This window comes from Equus quagga, chromosome 14 (assembly GCF_021613505.1).
Source record: "Equus quagga isolate Etosha38 chromosome 14, UCLA_HA_Equagga_1.0, whole genome shotgun sequence".
Classification (NCBI taxonomy): Eukaryota; Metazoa; Chordata; class Mammalia; order Perissodactyla; family Equidae; genus Equus; species Equus quagga.
Genome location: NC_060280.1, coordinates 19,628,256 through 19,651,546, shown reverse-complemented (window position 1 = coordinate 19,651,546; position 23,291 = coordinate 19,628,256). Strand labels below are relative to the sequence as shown.

Sequence of the window (23,291 nt, the reverse complement as noted above, 5' to 3'; positions counted from 1 at the left end):
ATACAGTATTTTGTTTTTAAAAGGATAGCTTTACTAATAACAATGGTTGCTCTGAAAGAAATAAATTGAGGTGTGGACACTTATGAGGGATATTCACAGTGCTATCACAGTAAATACTCTTTTGTCAAACTGATCTATATTTTAGGTGTTATCTATTTGAAAAATATGATAACACAGTATTGGCCCGATCGGGAAACAGCACCAGGGGATATATCCCCTTATACTATTCCTGAAGAAGATCGACATTGTATTCGAGAAAATATTGTAGAAGCCATTATCCACTCTCCTGAACTTATCAGGTATATTTTATACTTTATATATTTTATAATATAAAAGGTATATTTTAAACTTACCCATTGTTGCAGTATATAATTTGCAGAGGTTTTTGCAGGGTTGAGGGGATAAAGGAGGTCTTTTCAGAACATTCAAACCTGTCATTTTTGTAGCAGAAAACTTAACACATGCTGTTACAGGAGAATTCCTTTTTGTTTTATTCTTACTGCAATTGAATTTTTTATTTATAAAACCAAAAACTTTTAAACTTCATGTAAAACTTGGGAAACATACTGTGATCAGATGAAAGGGGGTAAAGAAAACTATAGAATGCTGTCATATACTTTATGTTGTATAGTCTTTTGATATTTGAAAACTCTTTATATGATTTTGCAGATCATTTTTAATGAGAATAGTTGATGTTCTAAATGAAACTTGTCAGTTGATGATAGAGGTGAAAAGTAAGAAAAATAAAATCACCTGCATTTGAAACATTTGTTGGATTTCTTTTAAATCAGTAGGAACAAATAGTTTTTGCTCAGTGAATTATTTTGTCTAAATAACCATTTTGTTTTTATGAGTTAGCAAAATTTTATCTAGGTAGCATTTCTTCCTCCTCATTGTTTATTTTTTACTTTCAGGGTACAACTTACTACTTGCATTCATCATATCATCAAACATGATTATCCAAGCCGCTGGACTGCTATTGTGGACAAAATTGGCTTTTATCTTCAGTCTGATAACAGTGCTTGTTGGCTAGGAATTCTTCTTTGCCTTTATCAGCTTGTGAAAAATTATGAGTAAGTGTCTCTCAATTCCTCTAGAGTTTTGAGAAGTAGGAAAAGTTCAGAAAATTCAAGCTAATTTATTTGAACGTCTAAAATTACATTTGGTATATATATTAAAATTAGCTAATTCTATGTAGATTTTAATTGGTTTTTTTTTTGAAATAGCATTCTTATTTTAATTCTACAAGCTCTTCGGTTTATTCAACTAAGTAACTCCTTGTCCCCTTCTTTCTTAATCATTATCTGTTTTCCTATTCAAAAACTGAGTTATATCTAATTCCTCAATATGGGCTCCTCAGCATGTGCTGATAAAAGGGCTAAAGATAAGTTTGTTTTTTTTTTAATGTGAAGGGGATCAGAGTACATTGAATATTAGAGCTCTTTATTACTTTTGGCTTTGTGTGAATTTTTATCTTAATTTGGGTTCTTGTTAAGTTTCAAGAACCTACCTCTGATTCTTTAATTGGAATTTCATATGATCATTTTTAATCATTGTGTTTTGAGGGATTCACAGTCACCTGTTTGAGTGCATATTTTAGCAAATTATAGTTCATGTAAGTAATTAGTATCAGTAAAAAAGATTTTAGGCAGAGGGATCATTTTTCGATCTGGGTTTAGGGATCAGAAAAAAAAAAATCTAACCTTGCAAGTTGAGGTATAGCACTAAAAGTAGTAAGCCAGATGTTGAAGGGATATTCTCTTAAGTGTGTGGTGAAAGTAACAAAATTGGTAGGCACTTGAAAGTTTTGATATCAGAAAACTGAGGAAGGCGTGAGGAACACCTAACACCATGATGGTGGCTTTATTTCCAGTCCTAACAGCTACACAGATGCCATTGTGAGCCCTGTAATTGTGGGGCTGGTAGTTAGCCTCCGATATTCTTTTTGGGTCCCAACTCAAAGTAGCTGATGAACTGCTGCTTTTGTTCTGAGCAGGAGAGAAATATACCATTTACAGCATTGGTACTGGTGTTTTCTTGTGTTCCCACCAGCTACCCATCTTCCTGCTAAGGAATGTTCCAGCTGTTGCTCCAACCTCTGTCAGAGTGCCAGTTGTTGTAGTTCTGGTAAGTGAGTGACTAAATGAGAGAGAATAACAATGTTAAGCTGTCATTGTCATTAAGGAGGTTCAAGTCTCTCCTGTCCTATAATCTTAGCAGGAGAGAACGTGACAGGGATTTTTTTAAATGGGAGACATAGGAGGCTGCTACAGTATTGGAATTCCAGTTCATTTTCAGCCAGTGTTCAATTGTGGAGCACAAGGTGTTCACAAGGGATCTGTGTGGACTGAAGCAGTGCTAAGAAAATTCATGGAGAAATTGGAAGTTGTGGCCCTCAGGAGCATAGATCCTCAGGAAATGATTGTCAGTTGAAGGAGCACAGAAGGAGCATTTGAAGAGGAAGGCTTGTCACACCGGAGTAGTATGAACAAAAAGAAAGGTACAGAGATGGAAATGAGACACTGTCTTTAGTGGGTAGTAAGGAGACCACTAAATGGTGTGGATGATTTCGCTTGAGAGGTTGGGGATAATTCTGGACTGGTAAATTGGGACCATGTTAAAGAGGGTTTTGAATGCCATGATGGAGAATTTGGATGTGATCTTTTAGATACTGATGAACCATTGAAGTTTTTGTTTGTTTGGTTTTGGTTTTTGTTGGTGAGGAAGATTGGCCCTGAGAAAACATCTGTTGCCAATCGTCCTCTTTTTGCCGCCAAAGCAGAGTGTGTGAACTTAACCACACCCGGCTGTCCCCCCTTCTTTTTTTTTTTTAAACAGAAAAGCAGCGGGCTGGTATTTAAGGATTTCCTATGAGCCTGGCTCACCAGCTTGACACACTAACTTGTGGTAGTAGGCTTTTATTAGTGTCACATGTTCACGCTTTCAGGAACTTTCAGGTCTTATGGGATAGTAATTTCTTTCCTACCGTAAATTACTTTTATACTCATTAGCTTAGATTAGCAGCTAGTGTTACGCTGCTTGCAGTCTACTATTCAATGTAGAGAGGGAGGTAGAGAAGAATATCTAACATGGAATGGGTATTCAAACTCTCTTAATTTGTTGGATAAATGGAGAGAGGTGCATAAGATAGTTCTCAGCATTATTGTAAAAAGAGAATGTTATTGTAATTATCATCATTTGTATAATCAAATTGGAGAGTAAAAATGGCTTCCTTTTATAAATTATTTTTATTGACTCAAACATACAGATAACCTTTAAAAATGTATGCTAGGTGTAATTTATCAGCACATTAAAATAATATTTAAAATAATTAGTTAATTGTTTAATAGTTTCAATTATTATTAGTGTGGACATTTTTCGTGGTATTTTTTTATTCTTGGCAATTTACTTTGGTTCTCATTTCACCCAGGAGGAAAAAAGAATCTAGCCTTTTAAGAGTTTACCTTTACCTGTTAAAAATGTGCTCATATATTCAACTAAATACATTTTTCCCCTTCAAAAAGGTACCAGTAGATAAAATAAGTCTGGTAGGGAAAACCAATTTAAAGCAGTTTAGATAATCTCAACTAATCTACAACAATAAGCTGTGCCTTTTAGAATAATGACCTCTTAACCACTATAGTCTGTATTTTCCAAAGCTATTCTGCCTATTGACTCTAATAGTGGAAGCTGGAGTTTCTTTCGCATAGTTCTAAACTATAAATTCGATTATTTAATTTTTTTAAAAATAAACCACCAGACCTTTTAACAATACTGTTAAAATGCTAAGTCATCTATATTTGGAAATGTCTCAAGTAGGTCAGCAATTTTACCCCATTCTTGGAGCAAAATGTGATGCAGAATTCATAGTTTTTCAGATTTTAGGAAGGTAACAAGGTTCACATAATACATGTTATGTAGCAGTCCTATTGAAATCTGTACCAGCACCCAGTAGTCAAACACATTATTATATCTGCTATAAAATATGTGAATATTCATTCCAAATGGGATAAATTAAGATCATAAATAGCCTGTTGAGGTTGGGTTTTGTTCCCAAATGAGTTAGAAAAGAACTTCTGGTTTATAGTGCTTTTAGAAATAGAATATTTTCTGCTTTATAGATGCCACTTCTGTCTTAATGCTCTTGTTATGTGCATTACTTAAGGATGATGATATATAATCGATGTTATATCAATCAGCTGCTAATATTTAAAAGTCAAATCATTGTAGCTTCTCAGTTGTAACATATTCACAATTAGAGACAGCATAGTGAAGTGATTGAGGGCAGACCCTGGATCTCTACTGCTGAAGTTCTTACCTATATGTGTCTGCTGGGAAAGATACTCAACTTCTCTGTGTCTCAGTTTCCTCAACTGTAGAAGTGAGGATACTAATGGGGCCTTAAAGATTATTGACCTCATAATAAATGCTCAGTAAATTTTAGATATCCTGTTATTATTTGAGGTTTTTCTTCAGTTGCTTTTGCTTGTAGTTTGGTTTCATAGTAGGTTTTTCTTTTTATAAGAATCTAAATTTGCTTAGGAGGTATTTGCTTATATGTGTGAACAAACAAGTAGTTTAAATTTATATCATATATATACATATGTATATATGTGTATATATTTATATAAAGTTGTGAAATAAACTCTTACAGAATTAGTTTGTATTCCTACCCAAAGGTACAAGAAACCAGAAGAACGGAATCCCTTGGTAGCAGCAATGCAGCATTTCCTGCCAGTTCTAAAGGACCGTTTTATCCAGCTTCTTTCTGATCAGTCTGATCAATCTGTCCTCATTCAGAAACAAATTTTCAAGATCTTCTATGCTCTTGTTCAGGTAATTTTTATAAAGCAGTTTATATATATAAAAAGGCAGTCTATCATTTGCCACATTAAAAAAGAATTTCAGCCTCAGAATAATAATTTCATTTGAAAATCTAGATTAAGTGAATGATTTGATAGTCAAATATAAATTGCCCAAATTATAAGTACATTAAAAGTCTAAGCACACTTCTCCAAATACATGAACAACTTTAATTATAAATGGTCAGTCTTAAGTTCTCTTATACTTTTCACCTTAAGAATTCACAAGTCTGAAAATCAGTTACTTGATTACAGTTTTCATCTAACACCTACTCTGATATGCCAAATATACATAGATTGTCCCAATAATTACAAAACCTATTCCTAAGCCTAACACAAAAATACTAATACTGTGGGCTTGACTGGCATACAGTAATGGACTTCTTCACTTTTGTTTATTGTTCTAAATGTTCCTGAGATAAAATACCCACAGAAGAAATGATATTGTCAGGGCCCGCCCGGTGGTACAGTGGTTAAGTTCACACGTTCCACTTTGGCGGCCTGGGGTTCACTGGTTCGGATCCTGGGTGCGGACACAGCACCGTTTGGCAAGCCATGCTGTGGCAGGCATCCCACATATAAAGTAGAGGAAGATGGGCACAGATGTTAGCTCAGGGCCAGTTTTCCTCAACAAAAAGAGGAGGATTGGCAGCAGATGTTAGCTCAGGGCTAATCTTCCTCAAAAAAAAAGGGTAATTTAAATAGACCTGTGACTTTACCTCCACTAAGGTTATAGCTGACTCATTCTGTTGTTTGGTTGGATTTTGTATGTCTTTGCCAGATCTTTAAAGACAATCTAGTGTCTCCCAGTCTTAACCTAAGGGCACTTTAATAAGTGATTTGCCTAGACAATATCTGTACTGTTTTCATTTTTTTTTACCTAACTGGTAGGATCACAACTATTAGATTAAAAATAAGTTCTTTTTATAAATTGTTCTAAGGCATAGGATAAAATATTTATTTCCCCAACTAGTTTTTTGAGACTAGCATACCCTGATATCAAAATATAGCCCTGTCTCACTTGTGAAAATAGATGTCCTAAAATCCTAAATAGGGTATTGATTGTATGAACCTAGTAAGAGATAGGATTTATCCCAGGAATGCAATAATGGGTCAACAGTGAGAAGTCACTTTTTCTCATTAACTCTTATATTACATGAAAAGAGAGACCTGTAGCCATCTTTAAGGATGCCAGATAAAGCATTGGATAAAATTTAATAACCATTCCTGCTTAGAAAAAAAAAAAAGCACAACTCTAAGAATCCTGAAATAGAAATTTCCTTAACTTGATGAAAGATGTTCATTAGAAATCCACAATAAAAATCACACTCTATGGTGAAAATAAGATATATTCCTAGTAATTTGAGAAAAAGATAAGGATGCCCACTGTAATTGCCACAATTCTCCATTGTGGATAACTAACCAAATCAGCCAGGTAAGAAATTTGCCTATGTATTAAAACAGGCATGTGGATTGAATGAAATACTTTTTGTAGGTTTTGTGAAGAGTAAAAGGAAGTGGGATTTTCTTTTGTAAGGATTTTAAAATATTGATTCTTGATTTTTAATTTAGTATACACTACCACTGGAGCTGATAAACCAACAGAACCTGACAGAATGGATAGAAATTTTAAAAACTGTTGTGAACAGGGATGTACCTAATGTAAGTCTTTATGTGTTCTCTTCTGTTACTAAACACAAACATTTAATTATCTTTTGAGAATTTTAACTGATATTTCCTGTCACATTTTTTATTAACTTATATAATTCATGATGTAAATTTTTCTAGGGTAAAGAGAGACCATTTCATTTGTTTACATATGTTCATATACTAAGTAAAAAATTGTGCAGGGTTATTTCATGTATTATTGTTTAAGTGCTTGTATACATCTCTGTTTATTTCATCCTAATTGATCTCTTTCTTCTCAGTTTTTAATTCAGAGCTCATACATACATCACCTCACATAGTTACAAATTTTTTTTTCTTGTGATGAGAACTTTGAAGATGTACTCTCTTATCAACCTTTGAATATACATTACAGTATTGTTAAATAGTCACCATCCTGTACAGTACATTCCCAGAACTTATTTATAACTGGAAGTTTGTACCTTTTGACCCACCTTCCTAAACTTACTATGGTAATCATTTCACAGTATATACATATATCAGATCATTGTATTGTATACCTTAAACGAATACAATGTTATACAGTCATGAGCCCCATAATGAAAGACTGCATATGTGATAGTGGTCCCCTAAGATTAGTACCATATCGGGGCCGGCCTGGTGTAGTGGTTAAGTTCAGGGGCTCTGCTTCTGTGGCCTGGGGTTCGTGGGTTTGGATCCCAGGCGTGAACCTACATACTGCTTATCAAGCCATGCCGTGGCAGTGTTCCACATACAAAATAGAGGAAGATTGGCACAGATGTTAGCTCAGGGCCAGTCTTCCTAACCAGAAAGAAAAGATTAGCATGATATAGTGTGGTATGTAGTAGGCTATACCTACTACTATATGTGTATGTTTGTGTAAGTATACTCTATAATGTTTGCACAATGATGAAATTGCCTAAAGATACATCTCTCAGAACGTACCCTGTTGTTAAGCGATGCATGACTGTATCAGTTATGTCAAAAAAAAAAAAAACCCCAAAAAGAGCCTGAGCCCCTTGTTAGATATTCTAATAATTTGTCAGACACCCATAACAGGAGAAGAGTTTGACTAGCAAGTTGGTCGAACTTTGTACTTAGTTATATTACTTGTTTTTCTAAATAACTTTATAGAGCTATAACTCACATACAATAAAAATTCCCCCTTTCAAAGTGTAAAATTCAGTGATTTTTAATATATACAGAATTGTCCAACTATGTTATTTTTTTTTACATTTAATCACAGTTTTTAAAATAATTGCAATTTTTCTTTATAGTTTTCTAGAGAGGTAGGGAAATTTACAAATCCTGAATACCTAGTGTGTTTTAAGTGCTTTTACATACTGTACTTACTTAATCCTCAAAATCCCTCTGAATTTATTTTAAACAGAGTCATGGAAGGGTTACGTAATTTATCCAACATAATTTTATTGGTGGAATAAGTGAGGCCAACCTCCTGTTTTGTAGTTTATTGCTCAAATTTTTATTTTAAAAAAACAATGCAAAAGAAATAAATGGGACATTTCTCCTACTCCATAGGAAATTAGTTTGGTGTGTATTTTTCTGTACACATTTAATAGGTACAAAGTGTAACTTCAAAAGTTTTATATATGTTTTCTGTACCTTTTTGGTATAATTTATCATAAACATGCACATCTTATAAGTAAACAGTTCAATGAGTTATGACAGTTACATGCACCTATGTAACTATCACCTCGAATGTTTGCTTGCGGCTGGTTCTAATCATCCCTACCATCACCATTCTCATTTCTAGCACCATAGGTCAGTTTTGCCTATTCTAGAACTTAATATAAGAGTAACTTTTTGTATCTAGCTTCTTTTCCTTAATATATTTATGAGATGTATTCACGTTGTGTAGTGGTAGTTCCATTTTACTGCCAAGAAGTATCCCTTTTCATGGATATACTATAGTTTATTTATCCATTCTCAAGTTAATGGACAGCTGGGTAGTTTCAGGATTTTAGCAGTACAGATAAAGCTGCTACAACTGTTCTTACATGAGTCTTTTTGTGATCACATATTTTCATTTTTCTTGAGTAAATACCAAAGAATGGAATTGGGTCATAGGGTAGGTGTATGTTTAGCTTTGTTAAGTAACTTGTAAAAGGATTTCCAAAGTAGTAGTACCATTGCTCTCACTGGCAACGTATGGGAGTTTAAGTTGCTCCACAGTTTCACTTCCCAATTGTAACTTTAAAACATGTCATGCACGTCTTAGGTCAATATATAATCATCCAATCCATTCTTTTTAATGGTTGTGTAGTAGTCTTTTATGGTGTTCCATAATTAACCATTAATGAGTGGTTGGGTTCTTGGCAGTTTTTCACTATTCCAAATAGTTTTGTAAGTGAATATTCTCATACATATATCTTTGTGTATTTATACTAATATTGCTGAAACTAGATTTCTGAAATGGAGTTTCTCATGCCCCTTTGATTTGAATTATACTAGTTTTGATTAAGCTACTTGCCGTGGCCTTGACTAAAATGTGTGGGTCTTTTATAAGAATTTTAAAAAGCATATCCCTTGTGATCAAGTAGTGAAGTAGTGAAAATGCCTTTTATATTTAATGAGGGTTAGTACTTTTCCGAATCTAGCCTTTTATTATGAAAGGCCAACACTGGAGGAGCATTCATGTTTTTGTGCATCTGTTCTCACCTCATGCTGTTTCTCTTAGATTATATCATCTCTTACTATCATTAAATAAATGTCTCTTTAAAGGAAACACTTCAAGTTGAAGAAGATGATAGACCTGAGTTACCGTGGTGGAAATGTAAGAAGTGGGCTTTACATATCTTAGCAAGGCTTTTTGAAAGGTAAGCCCCTCTCGATACATGATGATTTAAGTTTCTTTTCTTCAAGGTTTTGGGTTTATAAGTGCTATTATAGGGCATTAAGAAACGATGGACATTTTAATGTTCTTTTAGATACGGAAGCCCTGGCAATGTATCCAAGGAGTATAACGAATTTGCCGAAGTATTTCTGAAGGCCTTTGCTGTTGGTGTCCAGCAAGTAAGTCTTAAGATAATTTTTCTAAGTAGAAATATGGTATTATAAGGTTAATTTCTGTCTTGCTTATTTCTAGTTTTTTCAGTACCCAACGACTGCATGAAGCAATTTTTAACATTTTGAACTCTGTAAGCAGTTCTCAAACATTTTTGGTCCCAGGACCTCCTTACATTCTTAAATTATTGAGAACCCCAACAAGCTTCCATTTATGTGGGTTAACCTAGTGATATTTACTATATTAGAAATTAAAACAAAATTTAACAGTATTAATTTAAAAATAATATCAAACCTATTATGTATAAACATAGAATGCATGTTTTTTGTTAGAAGTAACTATTTTCCAAAGTGAAAATTTTTTAGTAAGAGGAGATGGCAGTTATAACATTTTTACTATCTTTAATGTCTGGCTTAATAATAGGCAGCTGTATACTCATTTACCTCTGTATTCAGTCTGTTTTAATTTGTTTTGGTGGATGTAAATAAAAACAGTTTGGCCTCAGAGATAAGAAGGGGGAAAAGGAAAGACTGTTTTAATAGACCTTCTTTGATATCACACCAAAATTTGACAATGGTAGTTTCTTAAAGGTTAATTGCAGTGTCAAGTTTGAAACTGTAATAACGAACATTTCATAGTCTGTCACATTAACACCCATTGGTCTACATTGCACATTAAATGGGTCTTTTATCCATATATGATTTTGTAACATCCTGCACTGGTCATTTGGGAAATGTTGACTCATTGAGTTGATGCAGATTTTCCAAATGTTAATATATTTCATTATGCAATTTTTAAAAATCACTTTTGTTAATATCACCACTGAGCTCATAAGAAATACTTTAAGTATTGAAAAGTTTTCAAGTGGATCTAAGGTGGTGGGTCTAGGATCTTGAGAATTCACCAGAAGTTTTACCACCATTTCTTTTGTAACATTGTACAAGCGTCAACACAGTAAAAAGGGCAAATAACATCTTAGCATTATTATGAAAATAGCTTTGACCTGGCAGACCCTCTTGAGAGGTCTGTCGACCACATTTGACAATCGCTGTTCTGGAATAGCAAGTAGAATTTGAACTCTTGGCAGACATTAAATAGGTAGGTGAATGGTTTGGGTAAGATTTTCCTAGAAGGTGACTTTAACAAAATAGGGCTGTCTCAGAATATTGTTGTATATTCAGTAAGTGGTGTATGTTTTCCTCTTCTTTTTATACTTAATCAGAAACTAGTCCTTTGACACAGTATTACTTCAGTTTGTTTACTTAAGTGGCTTGGGAATAAAAGGGTTCGCCAATACATAATTTTAAAAATTATTTTCTTTTTAAAAGAATATGGGTTGTTATTTTATAATGATGAGTGATGTTTTTGCTGGCTTATGAGTGGTTAAAATTTCTATTTAAACTTTGGTTTTTGATCAAAAATTTTTTTCAAAGGTTTTATTGAAGGTGTTGTATCAGTACAAGGAAAAGCAGTATATGGCTCCTCGAGTTTTACAACAGACATTAAATTATATTAATCAAGGAGTTTCTCATGCCCTCACCTGGAAGAATCTGAAGCCTCATATACAAGTAATAATTTTCTATCTGAAATGTTTTTCTAGAAAATATAATGGAAATAACATTAATTACCATAAAGGTTGAAAAAATCCATTTTTTGTTGACTTGTGTTACTTAGTCTAGTTCTGCTAATTGTTTTGAGAGTATAATAGAAAAATGAGATGTCACACCTTGGTATAAACTTTACAGAAGGTGTTCTGTGAATATTCAGATTATCTTTTAATCAAAAACTGTTATCTTAAAACTTGGCTTTAAGTTCTTACTGTTGGGTTATGATTAGTTAACATTTTAGTCATGTAATTTGGAATAAGCAAAGGACTGTTTCACCAGATTAGGTTTGAGGATAATTGGTTTATATACTATTTCTATGAGTAATTTACTTGCTTTATTTAGAACTATGGGACTTGATGGACTAAAATCTCATACTGTACTTTCTCAGAATACTTAATTGCTACCTATGTACACGTATGTCTTGTTTTATAATTACTTGGTAAGAATATGTACACTAATAGTTGATCTGAGAATGCATTAAATGCATTACTAAAGTTTGATATTAAGCTTTAAAATACATATTATGGGGTTACTTTTGTTTTAGCACTTAAAAGAAATTTGAAGGTTTAAATTTGAAGGCTGACTTATGATTGTTACTTTCTTAACTTTTAAATTACAGGGCATTATCCAAGATGTTATTTTTCCATTGATGTGCTATACAGATGCTGATGAGGAACTTTGGCAGGAAGACCCTTATGAATATATACGCATGAAGTTTGGTGAGGAATTTTCACTTTTTTAGAAACAAAATGAGTCCATAATGAAGGTTGTATATAGTAAACCTAGAGGGTTTTAAGACCTCACCTTTGGTATTGAGAAATCTTTGTTGTTTTAATGTAATTTATCCATTGTTTAGACTTTTGGGGGGCTATTCATTAGTTACAGCATTTGATAACGATTATCTCATTTTTAGCAGACACAAATAACAATAGTGTTATTATGATTATTGGGTGTGCTTCTGGCACATGCCAAAACTTAGAAATTCAAGATTACACCTTAACACTTAAGTATCTAAACTACACTTTTGGATCCCATCAGTCATCATATGTGTGGGAATTGAGAAGACACCTACTGGAATTTGGAGTCACGTGGAGTATCTGCGTGGAACTAAAGAATATTAATTTGGCTAATGTTGAGTATTAGTCCTCCTTCCTACCAAAATCTTAAGTACTTTTAGTAGTTTGTACTTTTATGAACCTATTGTGAAAATTCTCACAGTAGTAGTGTTTTCTATGAAAGAAAATAATCATTAGGAGAAAGTGATGGATTAACATTTAATTTGAACAGAAAAGACATTTAGGAATGTCTTTTACAAAATTTTATGGGGATCTGTGTTCATTTTCATACTCACCTTGAGTGAAGATTTAGCAAAATTTTAAGATCTTTTTTTTTTTTTTACAGAGCATCATTGTTTGTACATTAGGTGAAAATGTTTGTTGAAGAAACTGGAATTACTGTTTTCTGTATTAATTTTAAATTTACTTTCTAGATGTGTTTGAAGATTTCATTTCTCCTACCACTGCTGCCCAGACACTTTTGTTTACAGCCTGTAGTAAGAGGAAAGAGGTAGGTTATTTATGTGTAGGTAACGTTTGCTTTAATGTTTAAAATTTGTTCAGATATACCTTCAGTTTTTAATGTTAGCCATGTAAGTCATTTTGTCATTAATATTTTTTAATGATTGTTGGGATATGCAGTAAAGTGTTACTTTTCTCTTTTAATCTAGGTACTACAAAAGACTATGGGATTCTGCTACCAGATTCTTACTGAACCAAATGCCGATCCTCGAAAAAAAGATGGAGCCCTGCATATGATTGGCTCTTTAGCCGAAATACTTCTGAAGGTATTTCTTCTTGTGTGTGTGTGTGTGCGCAAGTAGTTTATTTTAATAACAGCTTTACTGAGATACAGTTCATTTGCCATACAGTTTGCCTATTTAAAGTGTGCACTTGGGTGGTTTTTCTTATATTCACAGAGTTGTGCAGCCACCACCTCTAATTCCAATACTTTTTCATCACCCCAAAAAGAAACCCTATTAGCAATCACTCCCCATTTTTCCCCAAACCTCCCAGCCCTAGGGTACCCCTGATCTGCTTTTTGTCTCCTCTATGGATTTGCATATTCTGGACATTTTATATAAGTGGAATGATATAACACATGCTCCTTTATCAATGCCTTCTTTCACTTAGCATAATATTTTCAAAGTAACTTGTCCATGTTGTGGCACATGTGAGTACTTCGTTCCATTTTGTTGCCAAATAACATTCCATTCTATTTATCTACCACATTTTATTTATCCATTCATCACTTGATGGACTTTCGCATTGTTTCCACTTTTTGACTATTATGAACAGTGGAGCTACAAACCTTTATGTATATGTTTTTATGTGGACATACTTTTTTCTTAGGTAGGTAATACATACCTAAGAGTCAAATTTTTGGTCATATTTTAAGAAACTGCCAGATTGTTTCTAAAAATGGCTGTACCATTTTATTTTATTTTTGTGTGTGTGGTGAGGAAGATTGGCTCTGAGCTAACATCTGTGCGAATCTTCCTGTGTTTTATGTGGGATGCTACCACAGCGTGGCTTGACAAGCAGTGCTAGGTCTGCACCTGGGACCCGAACCTGCGAACCCTGGGCTGCTGAAGTGGAGCGCGTGAACTTAACCACTGTGCCACTGGGTTGGCCCCTGGCTATACCATTTTGTATTTCCACCAGCAGTGTATAAAGGTTCTGGTTTCTATGTCTTCGACAACACTTGTTGTTACGTCTTTTTTTTATTATAACCATTCTAGTTGGTGTCAAATGGTATTTCGTGGTTTTGATTACATTTCCCTGATGGCTATTGATATTGAGAAACTTTTTATGTGCTTCTTGGCCTTCATGTATCTTTGGAGAAATGTCCATTCACATCCTTTGCCCATTTTTTAATTGGATTGTCTTCATTGTTGAATTGTTAGAGTTTTTTATATATTCTAAATACTAGGCTGTTTTCATATATATGATTTGCAAGTATTTTCTGCTATTCTGTTATCTTTCTACTTGCTTAATGGTGTGCTTTGAAGTGCAGGTTTTGATATGATTTTGAAGAGTTGTCTGTTTTATATTTTCTTTTGCAGCTTGTGCTGAAGGTACTTATTTTTGTGTGTTATTTTCTTTTCATGTTGCAAGACAATTGTAAAATTGTGGGGTTTTTCCTTCTCAAAAAAATTGATCTTTAAGGAAATTTTGTAAACATGAATGCATCCATTTGCAGACTGGGAACATCAAGCTTTTCTGACACAAATTTTCTAGTAAAGAATGACTGAATGGATTAGAGTTATGTTTAGAAAATCACCTTGATTGTACACGTTGTGTCTCACTTCTTCATCAGTAAGATCTGAAATTTGTTTTCACGTTAAAATTAATAAATGGTAACTATTCAAAGTGTAAGCAAATATTTAGTTGCAGTAACATCCATCTCCCAGAAGATATTGCTCCATGTGATGTTCCACTGATTTTGTCACTGTTAATTTGTGGGTATATTTTGTGTATCTTTCATCTTTTCTATACTTGTCTACCCATCCTTCTCTTAGTTTATAAAGTGTAAATTAAAGACAGTGATTATTTGTTGCATAGAAGGCTGGGGATCTTGAGTTCTCTTGGCACGTTGAGATTTTTTGTTTTAACTTTTTATTTTTAAATAATTTTAGACTTAAGAAAAACTGCAAAAATAGTTCCCCTTATTCTCAAAACCAGGAAATTAATATTGATATGATACTGTTAACTAATCTACAGACCCCTTTTACACTTTATAAAATTTAGCACTATTAACGTTTTTTCTGGTCCATGATCCAGTCCAAGGTCCCACATTGCATTTAGTTCTCATATTCTTTAGTTTTGTGTTTATCAGTTGTTTTTTAAAGATTTTATTTTTCCTTTTTCTCCCCAAAGCCCCCCAGTACATAGTTGCATATTTTTAGTTGTGGGTCCTTCTAGTTGTGGCATGTGGGATGTCGCCTCAGCGTGGCTTGAGGAGCAGTGCCACGTCGGCTCCCAGGATTCGAACTTAACCACTCGGCCATGGGGCCAGCCCCCATTTATCAGTTTTTAATGTTGATTTAATATGTTATTCAAGGAACCCTTCTTAAAAGCTTGTTAGCATTTAGGAAATACCCTACTTTAAGATGCATGAGAGTATCTTTTTAGACATCCAGATTATTACTTTGAAGGCAGAGTGTTTCTCAAAGTATGTTATGTTCATTTAGAACCTTTCCAGAGATATTTTTTTATTATAAAAGTTTCATATGGTAGGGAATAAAATTAACCATACTTCCATTACTCAAACACCATTGCTGTTAAGATTTGGTTTAATTGCTTTCTAAACAAACAATGGAAAAAGGTTAAAAAAAATGTATGAAGTGGTTTATGATGGTAAAGTTTGAGAATAAGAAAATTGGATGTAGATTCAAAGAACCAGAACAAATGTGTTTTGACAGCAGTAGTCATTTTTAACACTGGTATATCTATTTGGCATTTGAGATGATTATATTTGGAACTGTTTAAAAAATAATTGTTTATATTTACAGAAAAAGATCTACAAAGATCAGATGGAATACATGTTGCAGAATCATGTATTCCCTCTCTTCAGCAGTGAACTAGGCTACATGAGAGCAAGGGTATGTTTTAAAACTATATTAATTTGTATATTTATGTCTTGTAATGAATGGTTGCTTACGTGGACTTTTATATAGAAACTTTTGAATGTTCACTTTATTTCATTTTAGACTTCTGTTTCATGTAAATCTTTAAATGGCTGCTGTAAATGTGTGCATAGTTTCCGTCTGTGTCTGATAGCAGTGTCTGTCTGTGTTTTGCATTCAGATCTTGCTATCCACACAAATATCATGCAGCCAAAGAGTAAGTTGGGATCATAGTACTGGTCTAGTGTTGTCTCTTTGGACATATCTACCACTGGCCAGCCTCCAAATTCCCACACACAGAACTTTGGGAATAGAGATACTGTAGCTTGGGGGAATTTAATGTAAGATAGCTATAATAACTCACTGCATTTTTTTTTTTTTTAAAGGCTTGCTGGGTCCTTCATTATTTTTGTGAAGTGAAGTTCAAAAGTGACCAGAACCTGCAAACAGCTTTAGAGCTGACACGAAGATGTCTGATTGATGATAGGGAAATGCCTGTGAAGGTGGAAGCTGCCATTGCACTTCAAGTGTTGATCAGCAATCAAGAAAAAGGTAAAGGATTTATATCTCAAAAATAGTGCAATGTGTTTACACGTAATTGTACAAGACATAATCCTAGAAACTTGACACATTATCTTCCTTTTTATGTGAAAGTATCTCTTTTTTACTTTTTACTCTTTGGTGTATGTTGTATCAGATTTTAAGGAGTTAACAGCTGTTTTGGCCAAAGGTTTTTTTTCTCCTTTTCTCTTACAGCTAAAGAATACATCACACCATTCATCAGACCTGTAATGCAGGCTCTTCTTCATATTATAAGAGAAACAGAAAATGATGATCTTACCAATGTAATTCAGAAAATGATCTGCGAGTATAGTGAAGAAGTTACTCCTATTGCAGTAGAAATGACACAACATTTGGTATGTTATTTGAACCAATCATTTATGCATTATTTACCTTATAGCAAGTATTTTCACAGGGCTTACAGTGTGTCAGGTACTATTCTAAGCCCTTGATAAATACTCATTTAATTTTCACACAGTCCTATATGAGGTCTTTCTATACTGAGAGAAAATGCAAGGTTTAAAAAGGTTAGGAGGAGTGAGGCTGGGATTCATACTTGAGCTGTATGGTCCATGATGCATGTTCTTTTTTGAGGAAGATTAGCCCTGAGCTAACTACTGCCCATCTTCCTCTACTTTATATGTGGGACGCCTACCACAGCATGGCGTGTCAAGCAGTGCCATGTCCGCACCCTGGATCCAAACCGGTGAACCTGGGAACATGTGAACTTAACTGCTGCGCCACCGGGCCCGCCCCCATGATGCATGTTCTTAACTAGTACCTTATGTTGCATCATGACTGCCTTGTTTTTTGGTTTCCTCGAAAACTTTGGACCAAGCTAAAGATGAATTAGAGATAATAGTTATAAATAGATTTTTTAAATGAGATTTGTGTAGTTATTTTATAGTTGAACTTGGTTTACTGTACATAGCCCCAAACTTCTGAGAATTAACAATATACATTATTTAAGGGTAATAGAAATATGAAGGTGTACCCAACAGTTATCCATCCATATTCCTTATACAATAATTTATTTGATGCCATTTATATTCCCGCTAAGTATTAAGTTTTCAAGAATCTACCTCTTAGTATTTGCTGTGGATTTAAGCAAAGAAAGAGTTTTGTGAAAAAAAGTATATTAACAGCTGATTTAGAAATGAATAAGGACATTTGAATAAATACAATAGCATTCACTAAGTATGTATATTGTATTTATAATATTAAGCTGATTATTAGTTATGACTCCTTCCTTTACTTCTCAGAAGTTTGATTCAAAATGAAGTTTACAACAACAAAAAAATACCTTGATGACTAATATATCTGTATCTGGGCATTGTTGAATGTTAGCCAGTAATATTAATAAAAAATATTTATATTATAAAGCACTTTCTGTGCCTTGCCTCATTTATTCATCACAGTATCTCTGTGAAGTTCCCAAATGAGATGTCAGAAAATGGAGGTCAGGTAACTTGTTTAAGGTCACTTAGTAAGTGGCAAAGTAGTACCATTTGGTTATAGACCCCAAGCTCTTAACTATTATTAATCAATTTGGAGACATTGATCAGTTGTGGTATCCCAGTGAGAACATTTTAAAAATTAAAAGTTTTAACCAAAACATGTTTATACGGCTTTAATGGCAGACCTAAATTATATTCTCTTGAATCTAGGCAATGACATTTAATCAAGTAATCCAGACTGGGCCAGATGAAGAAGGAAGTGATGACAAAGCAGTTACTGCTATGGGAATCCTGAATACCATCGACACACTTCTTAGTGTAGTTGAAGATCATAAAGAGGTAAGAAGATGATCCAGTGTTGTAAAGGTTTTAGGGAATTTCAAGCCCTTCATCAACTGTTCTATGCTTTTCGGATGGCACTCTGACTTATGTAATTCTCTGGTTACCTTTTCATGCACCTTGATTTTGCCATCTTTTAAGTAGCTCCCTTTTGTAAGGATAAGATTGATGCCTTATAAATATTATAGGTTCTTTAGTATTAGAAGGAATAGGAAGGATGTGTTTGTGTTACTATATGTTTACCTCAAGGCTCAGGATTTTGGCTCCCTCTTAGGTTACCTTTCTCAGATCCAAAAAGTGTGGTGATTCCTAGGAGGACATATTCTTCCTAGTTTTCCTTCTAAATAAAATTTTTTTTTAATTATGGTAAAATACACATAACAGAATTTACAATCTTAACCATTTTTAAGTGTACAGTTCAGTGGTGTTAAGTACATTCACGTAATGTACAGCTATCAACACCATCTTCCTAGTTTTCTTTTACTGTTGTTACCTTTTGGAAAGGTACAAGAATGGTAATCATGAATTTCTAAAAATGGAATTATTTTAAACATACAGGGGCTGGCTCCGTGGCCGAGTGGTTAAGTTTGCATGCTCTGCTGCGGTGGCCCAGGGTACGGATCATGGGCGCGGACATGGCACCGCTCGTCAGGCCATGTTGAGGCGGCGGCCCACATCCCACAACTAGAAGGACCTGCCACTAAGATATACAACTGTGTACAAGGGGTGGGTTTGGGGAGATAAAGCAGGAAAAAAAAAAAAAAGATTGGCAACAGTTGTTAGCCCAGGTGCCAATCCTTTAAAAAAAAAAAACCAGTAAAGAACAGAGAAAAGTATAACCAATACCCCTTAACTATCACCTAAATTGATTAGATTTTAACATTTTACAGTATATCCTTTAGAATTTATTTCCCATAAGAACAATTTCAGATAGATGTAATTGAAGCCCTTGGGGTACCAATTCCTCATCTCATTTCCCTACTTCCTTTCCTTAGAAGTAACCACTGTCCTGCATTTGGTGTTTATAATTCCAGTGCAGGTATTTATAAATCATATGTTCTCAGATTACCTACAAATTGCCTTTTGCAACATGAGGTTTTCAGTAAATTATTTTTATATTCTAGATTATAATTGGAGATAGGCAGATGCCATGAGGAATCCTGTAGCTGCCTCATGGTCAACAAATCAATTGTTTACTATATTTGAAGAATTGAATATAAAGTGTATATGTATTTGAAATAGGTGTCCTGTTTCTATATCTGATCAATAAATTTTATCTTATTTCCCCTCCCCCCTTTTAAAACATTTTGATGGCTATCAGGGATTTGGGATCAAATTGAGTACCATACTCACAATTAAAGAGGAATTTGTATTTTCTGTCTTGTAGGACCTGGGGGCCTGGTGTTCACTGTATCTAATATTACATAAATGGAGGTGACTTAAGAATTATTGGGAGTGGTGGGACTAATGCCTTCTTTCAAATAATTTTTTTGTAAGCCATTGACAGTGACTTTTCAGTTACATCTGGGCTGAATTGATCTGTATTTACACAGAAAAAGATCTATAGTCTGCAGAATTGTTGTGGCTCCTTTTTTTTTTTTTCCTGAAGAAGATTAGCCCTGAGCTAACATCCCTGCTAATCTTCCTCCACTTTTTTTTTTTTTAAGATTGGCACCTGGGCTAACAACTGTTGCCAATCTTTTTTTTTTTTTTTTTTCTGCTTTATTTTCCCAAACCCCCACTGTACACAGTTGTATATCCTAGTTGCAGGTCCTTCTAGTTGTGGGATATGGGACGCTGCCTCAATGTGGCCTGATGGGCAGTGCCATGTCCACGCCCAGGATCCAAACCCTGGGCCGCTGCAGCGGAGCACGCGAACTTAACCACTCAGCCACAGAGCTGGCCCGGCCCCCTTCCTCCACTTTTTATATGTGGGTTGCCACTACAGCATGGCTGACAATGTATGGGTCTGCACCGGGGATCCAAACCTGTGAACCTGAGCCACCCAAGTGGAATGTGCCAACTTTAAACACTTTAAAGGCTGGCCCTGTGGCTCTTTTATTTTCATAATTATTTGCATTTTTTCAGGATATTATTTTTTCCCTATTTTAGGTAAACTGTTTATTATTCTTTGTGTTTGTCTCATTGTAATGGTATTTCATTGAATTTCAATCCCAGATTGGTTCACAATTTCATAATAGGAGTCATTTCAAAACAGACTTAAAATCATTTAACAATATTAACTTCATATTTAAATGTAGCGAATTACATTATACATTATTTAATAATTCATTCAGTGTGCCACAATTCCATATTCTTTTTTTCTCTTTTTAGATAACCCAGCAGCTTGAGGGAATCTGCTTACAGGTCATTGGAACTGTTTTACAACAGCATGTCTTAGGTATACACCTCTAATTGTGCTAAGAATTTACTGTTATTTCTCATCAGCAAGCATTGTCCTAATGACTGAGTATTCTCTTTTAGAATTCTATGAGGAGATCTTCTCTTTAGCACATAGTTTGACATGTCAGCAGGTGTCTCCGCAGATGTGGCAGCTACTACCTCTGGTATTTGAAGTTTTTCAGCAAGATGGCTTTGATTACTTCACAGGTAAATCAAGTTAACATAAAAATACTGAGGATTCCCCCCATTTTGATTCAGTTTTAGTATATCACTTGAACACATACTTTTGAATATTCTAAGTGCTTCAGTGTTTGGATAAGTTATCAGTAGCAGTTAATGCTCAAGGATGACCCATAGCATTGGTTTCTGTTATATATTTTGATTTAGTTATCACTTTAGATTTTTTCTTTAACACATATTCTTACCCGCCCCTGTCAGTCTTCTTTGTATAATCTTTGTGTTTAACTACTAAATATAAACGAATTCACTTTAATAATATGTTCATTTCCACATTTAATTATAAATGAATATACTTTAATTAAAAGTTAATGTTAGGGACAAAACAATCTCAGATTTGCTTTCTTTTCCTAAGGAAATTTTTCAGAAACAAAGCATTTATATTAATAAATATATTTAACTGATGCTTTTTGTTAATACAGATATGATGCCTCTGCTCCATAATTATGTAACAGTTGATACAGACACACTTCTGTCTGATACCAAGTATCTTGAAATGATATACAGTATGTGCAAAAAGGTAGGTCATTTTTAGTTAATGTAAGAAGATATGTTATGAAACTGGTGCTATAAAAAATAGGGAATTGTGAATACTGCGTTATGGCAAAGATATTGTTATATGAGTCTGATAGAATAAAAGCTTTTAATAGTTATAAACTAAGAAAGACTGATGCCACAGTAATGGCTTTGGCAAGTATTTTTGCCCTCTGACATTTAATGGGAGTGGTTTTGTATTTTTAGGGTGCCTGGAGCTTACTTTAGCCTAGTTATATGCTAGGCTTTGAATCAAAAGAAGGAAAGAATCAAGAACTGATTTGGGAGATTTTTGAAAGACTCAGGAATGGTTCGAGGTGTCTTATAAAGAAAATCTTTGGAAGCTGTGGGTTTGTGGAGGCTATACAGTAATTTTTTAATAAATAGCAAGATCATAAAATCTGAGGGTTCATTTAAAAAAATAGTCGAAAGTACTCTACCATTTCTTGGAAAATCATAAGATAATTTATTGTGAATGCTGTTTTAAAAAAATACTTTTCTTAAGAGGTAGGGGATAAAATAGTTGAATTGAGGTCCTTCAATATCAAAGTCAGTGTAATTGGTAGCATTTGAATTTCTAATGTTTGTTGAGAGGGAGCAGGCTGTTTAACATCGGGCACTTAAAAAATGATTTTTGCTCTATGAAATTTTTAGATGTGCTTGTCCTCACTGATATCTTTCCTTTCTGAACACTTAGTCACAAAATAGTCATCTAGTTATGGTATTGTTTATGGCCAATTACATTGTTTGTATTAATACGTTGGGAACAGAGATATCTATACCATCTACTTTGCTATCCCAGAACACTTATCCTTAACACTTCCAGTCCTCCAAAGCTAACCAGCACATCAAGTCCATATTTTTTATTTATTGTCTGGGGACAGATAACCTTTGCCAGCAACAGGTTGCCTCTTCCTTCCTCCTCCTCTTCCACTCCAATGTTAGTATTTTTTATAAGACTTGTGTAGAGAAAAGGTTTTCCTAGCAATAATCAGTTTAGTTTTTTGTAGTTTTTTACATCAAAGCCTAAGGAAGGTAAGGTGCTTTAGCTAACACGATTGTATGAGAAGGTAGTTGTTGTCACCATGCTAAAGTCCAGAATGGCACTACAGGGGAGGTGCTTTGATTATATAGACAAAGATGCCATATTGCTGGAATATGACAGATAGATGAACCACTCCAAATCCTCACAGGTGCTTCAGACGAGAGTATGTGCAGTGAATACTGCAATCATTCATATTCATTAGAATATCTTAAATACTCCAGAGACTTTAGACAGGGGATGGAAATTCTCTGATTTAAAGGTTTCGTGATCCATTGTTACAGTTTACATTCTGTGTTGATCAGGTTCTTACAGGAGTTGCAGGAGAAGATGCAGAGTGCCATGCAGCAAAATTGTTAGAGGTCATCATTCTACAGTGCAAAGGGCGTGGCATTGATCAGGTCAGTGAGGCTAACTATTAATGATTTGTATATGAGGCTTTAGAGAGGGAATCTTTCCCCTTTTTTGGGGGGTAAGATTAGCTCTGAGCTAACATCTGCTGCCAATCCTCCTCTTTTCTGCTGAGGAAGACTGGCCCTAAGCTAACATCTGTGCCCATCTTCCTCTACTTTATATGTGGGATGCCTGCCACAGCGTGGCTTGACAAGCAGCGTGTAGGTCCACACCCAGGATCTGAACTGGCGAACCCTAGGCCACCAAAACGGAATGTGTGAACTTAACTGCTGCACCACCAGGCAGGCCCCCAACTTTTTTCTTTTGGGGCATTTTTTATATATTCAGTATGGTATTGTTTATTATGACACATAACATCTTTTAATTGTTGGTTTAAAATTTAACCAATATATAATAATGATTATATGTTTAACACATTTATGAAAATATGACAAATTTTATGGCTACTTGTTATCATGCACGGTAAGTTTTAACTTAAG

General features: G+C 34.3%; 1 protein-coding gene and 1 non-coding gene across 2 annotated transcripts in view; both read left to right on the top strand.

The window, feature by feature from the left end:
• IPO7 (importin 7) overlaps nt 1-23,291 on the top strand; it is a 48,945-nt gene that overhangs the window by 19,790 nt on the left and 5,864 nt on the right. Inside the window, exons 3-20 of the mRNA XM_046638461.1 lie at nt 146-299; nt 915-1,073; nt 4,680-4,836; nt 6,435-6,524; nt 9,252-9,346; nt 9,458-9,542; nt 10,968-11,102; nt 11,761-11,860; nt 12,631-12,707; nt 12,868-12,984; nt 15,712-15,801; nt 16,212-16,377; nt 16,582-16,742; nt 18,054-18,182; nt 20,517-20,583; nt 20,667-20,792; nt 21,245-21,342; nt 22,704-22,799. Of these exons, the coding sequence (XP_046494417.1) occupies nt 146-299; nt 915-1,073; nt 4,680-4,836; nt 6,435-6,524; nt 9,252-9,346; nt 9,458-9,542; nt 10,968-11,102; nt 11,761-11,860; nt 12,631-12,707; nt 12,868-12,984; nt 15,712-15,801; nt 16,212-16,377; nt 16,582-16,742; nt 18,054-18,182; nt 20,517-20,583; nt 20,667-20,792; nt 21,245-21,342; nt 22,704-22,799 (2,102 nt within the window). The remainder of the gene's footprint in view (nt 1-145; nt 300-914; nt 1,074-4,679; nt 4,837-6,434; nt 6,525-9,251; nt 9,347-9,457; nt 9,543-10,967; nt 11,103-11,760; nt 11,861-12,630; nt 12,708-12,867; nt 12,985-15,711; nt 15,802-16,211; nt 16,378-16,581; nt 16,743-18,053; nt 18,183-20,516; nt 20,584-20,666; nt 20,793-21,244; nt 21,343-22,703; nt 22,800-23,291) is intronic.
• On the top strand, nt 15,942-16,125 carry LOC124225927 (small nucleolar RNA SNORA23). The gene has a single exon (XR_006885143.1). It is a non-coding gene; the product is annotated as a small nucleolar RNA SNORA23 (small nucleolar RNA).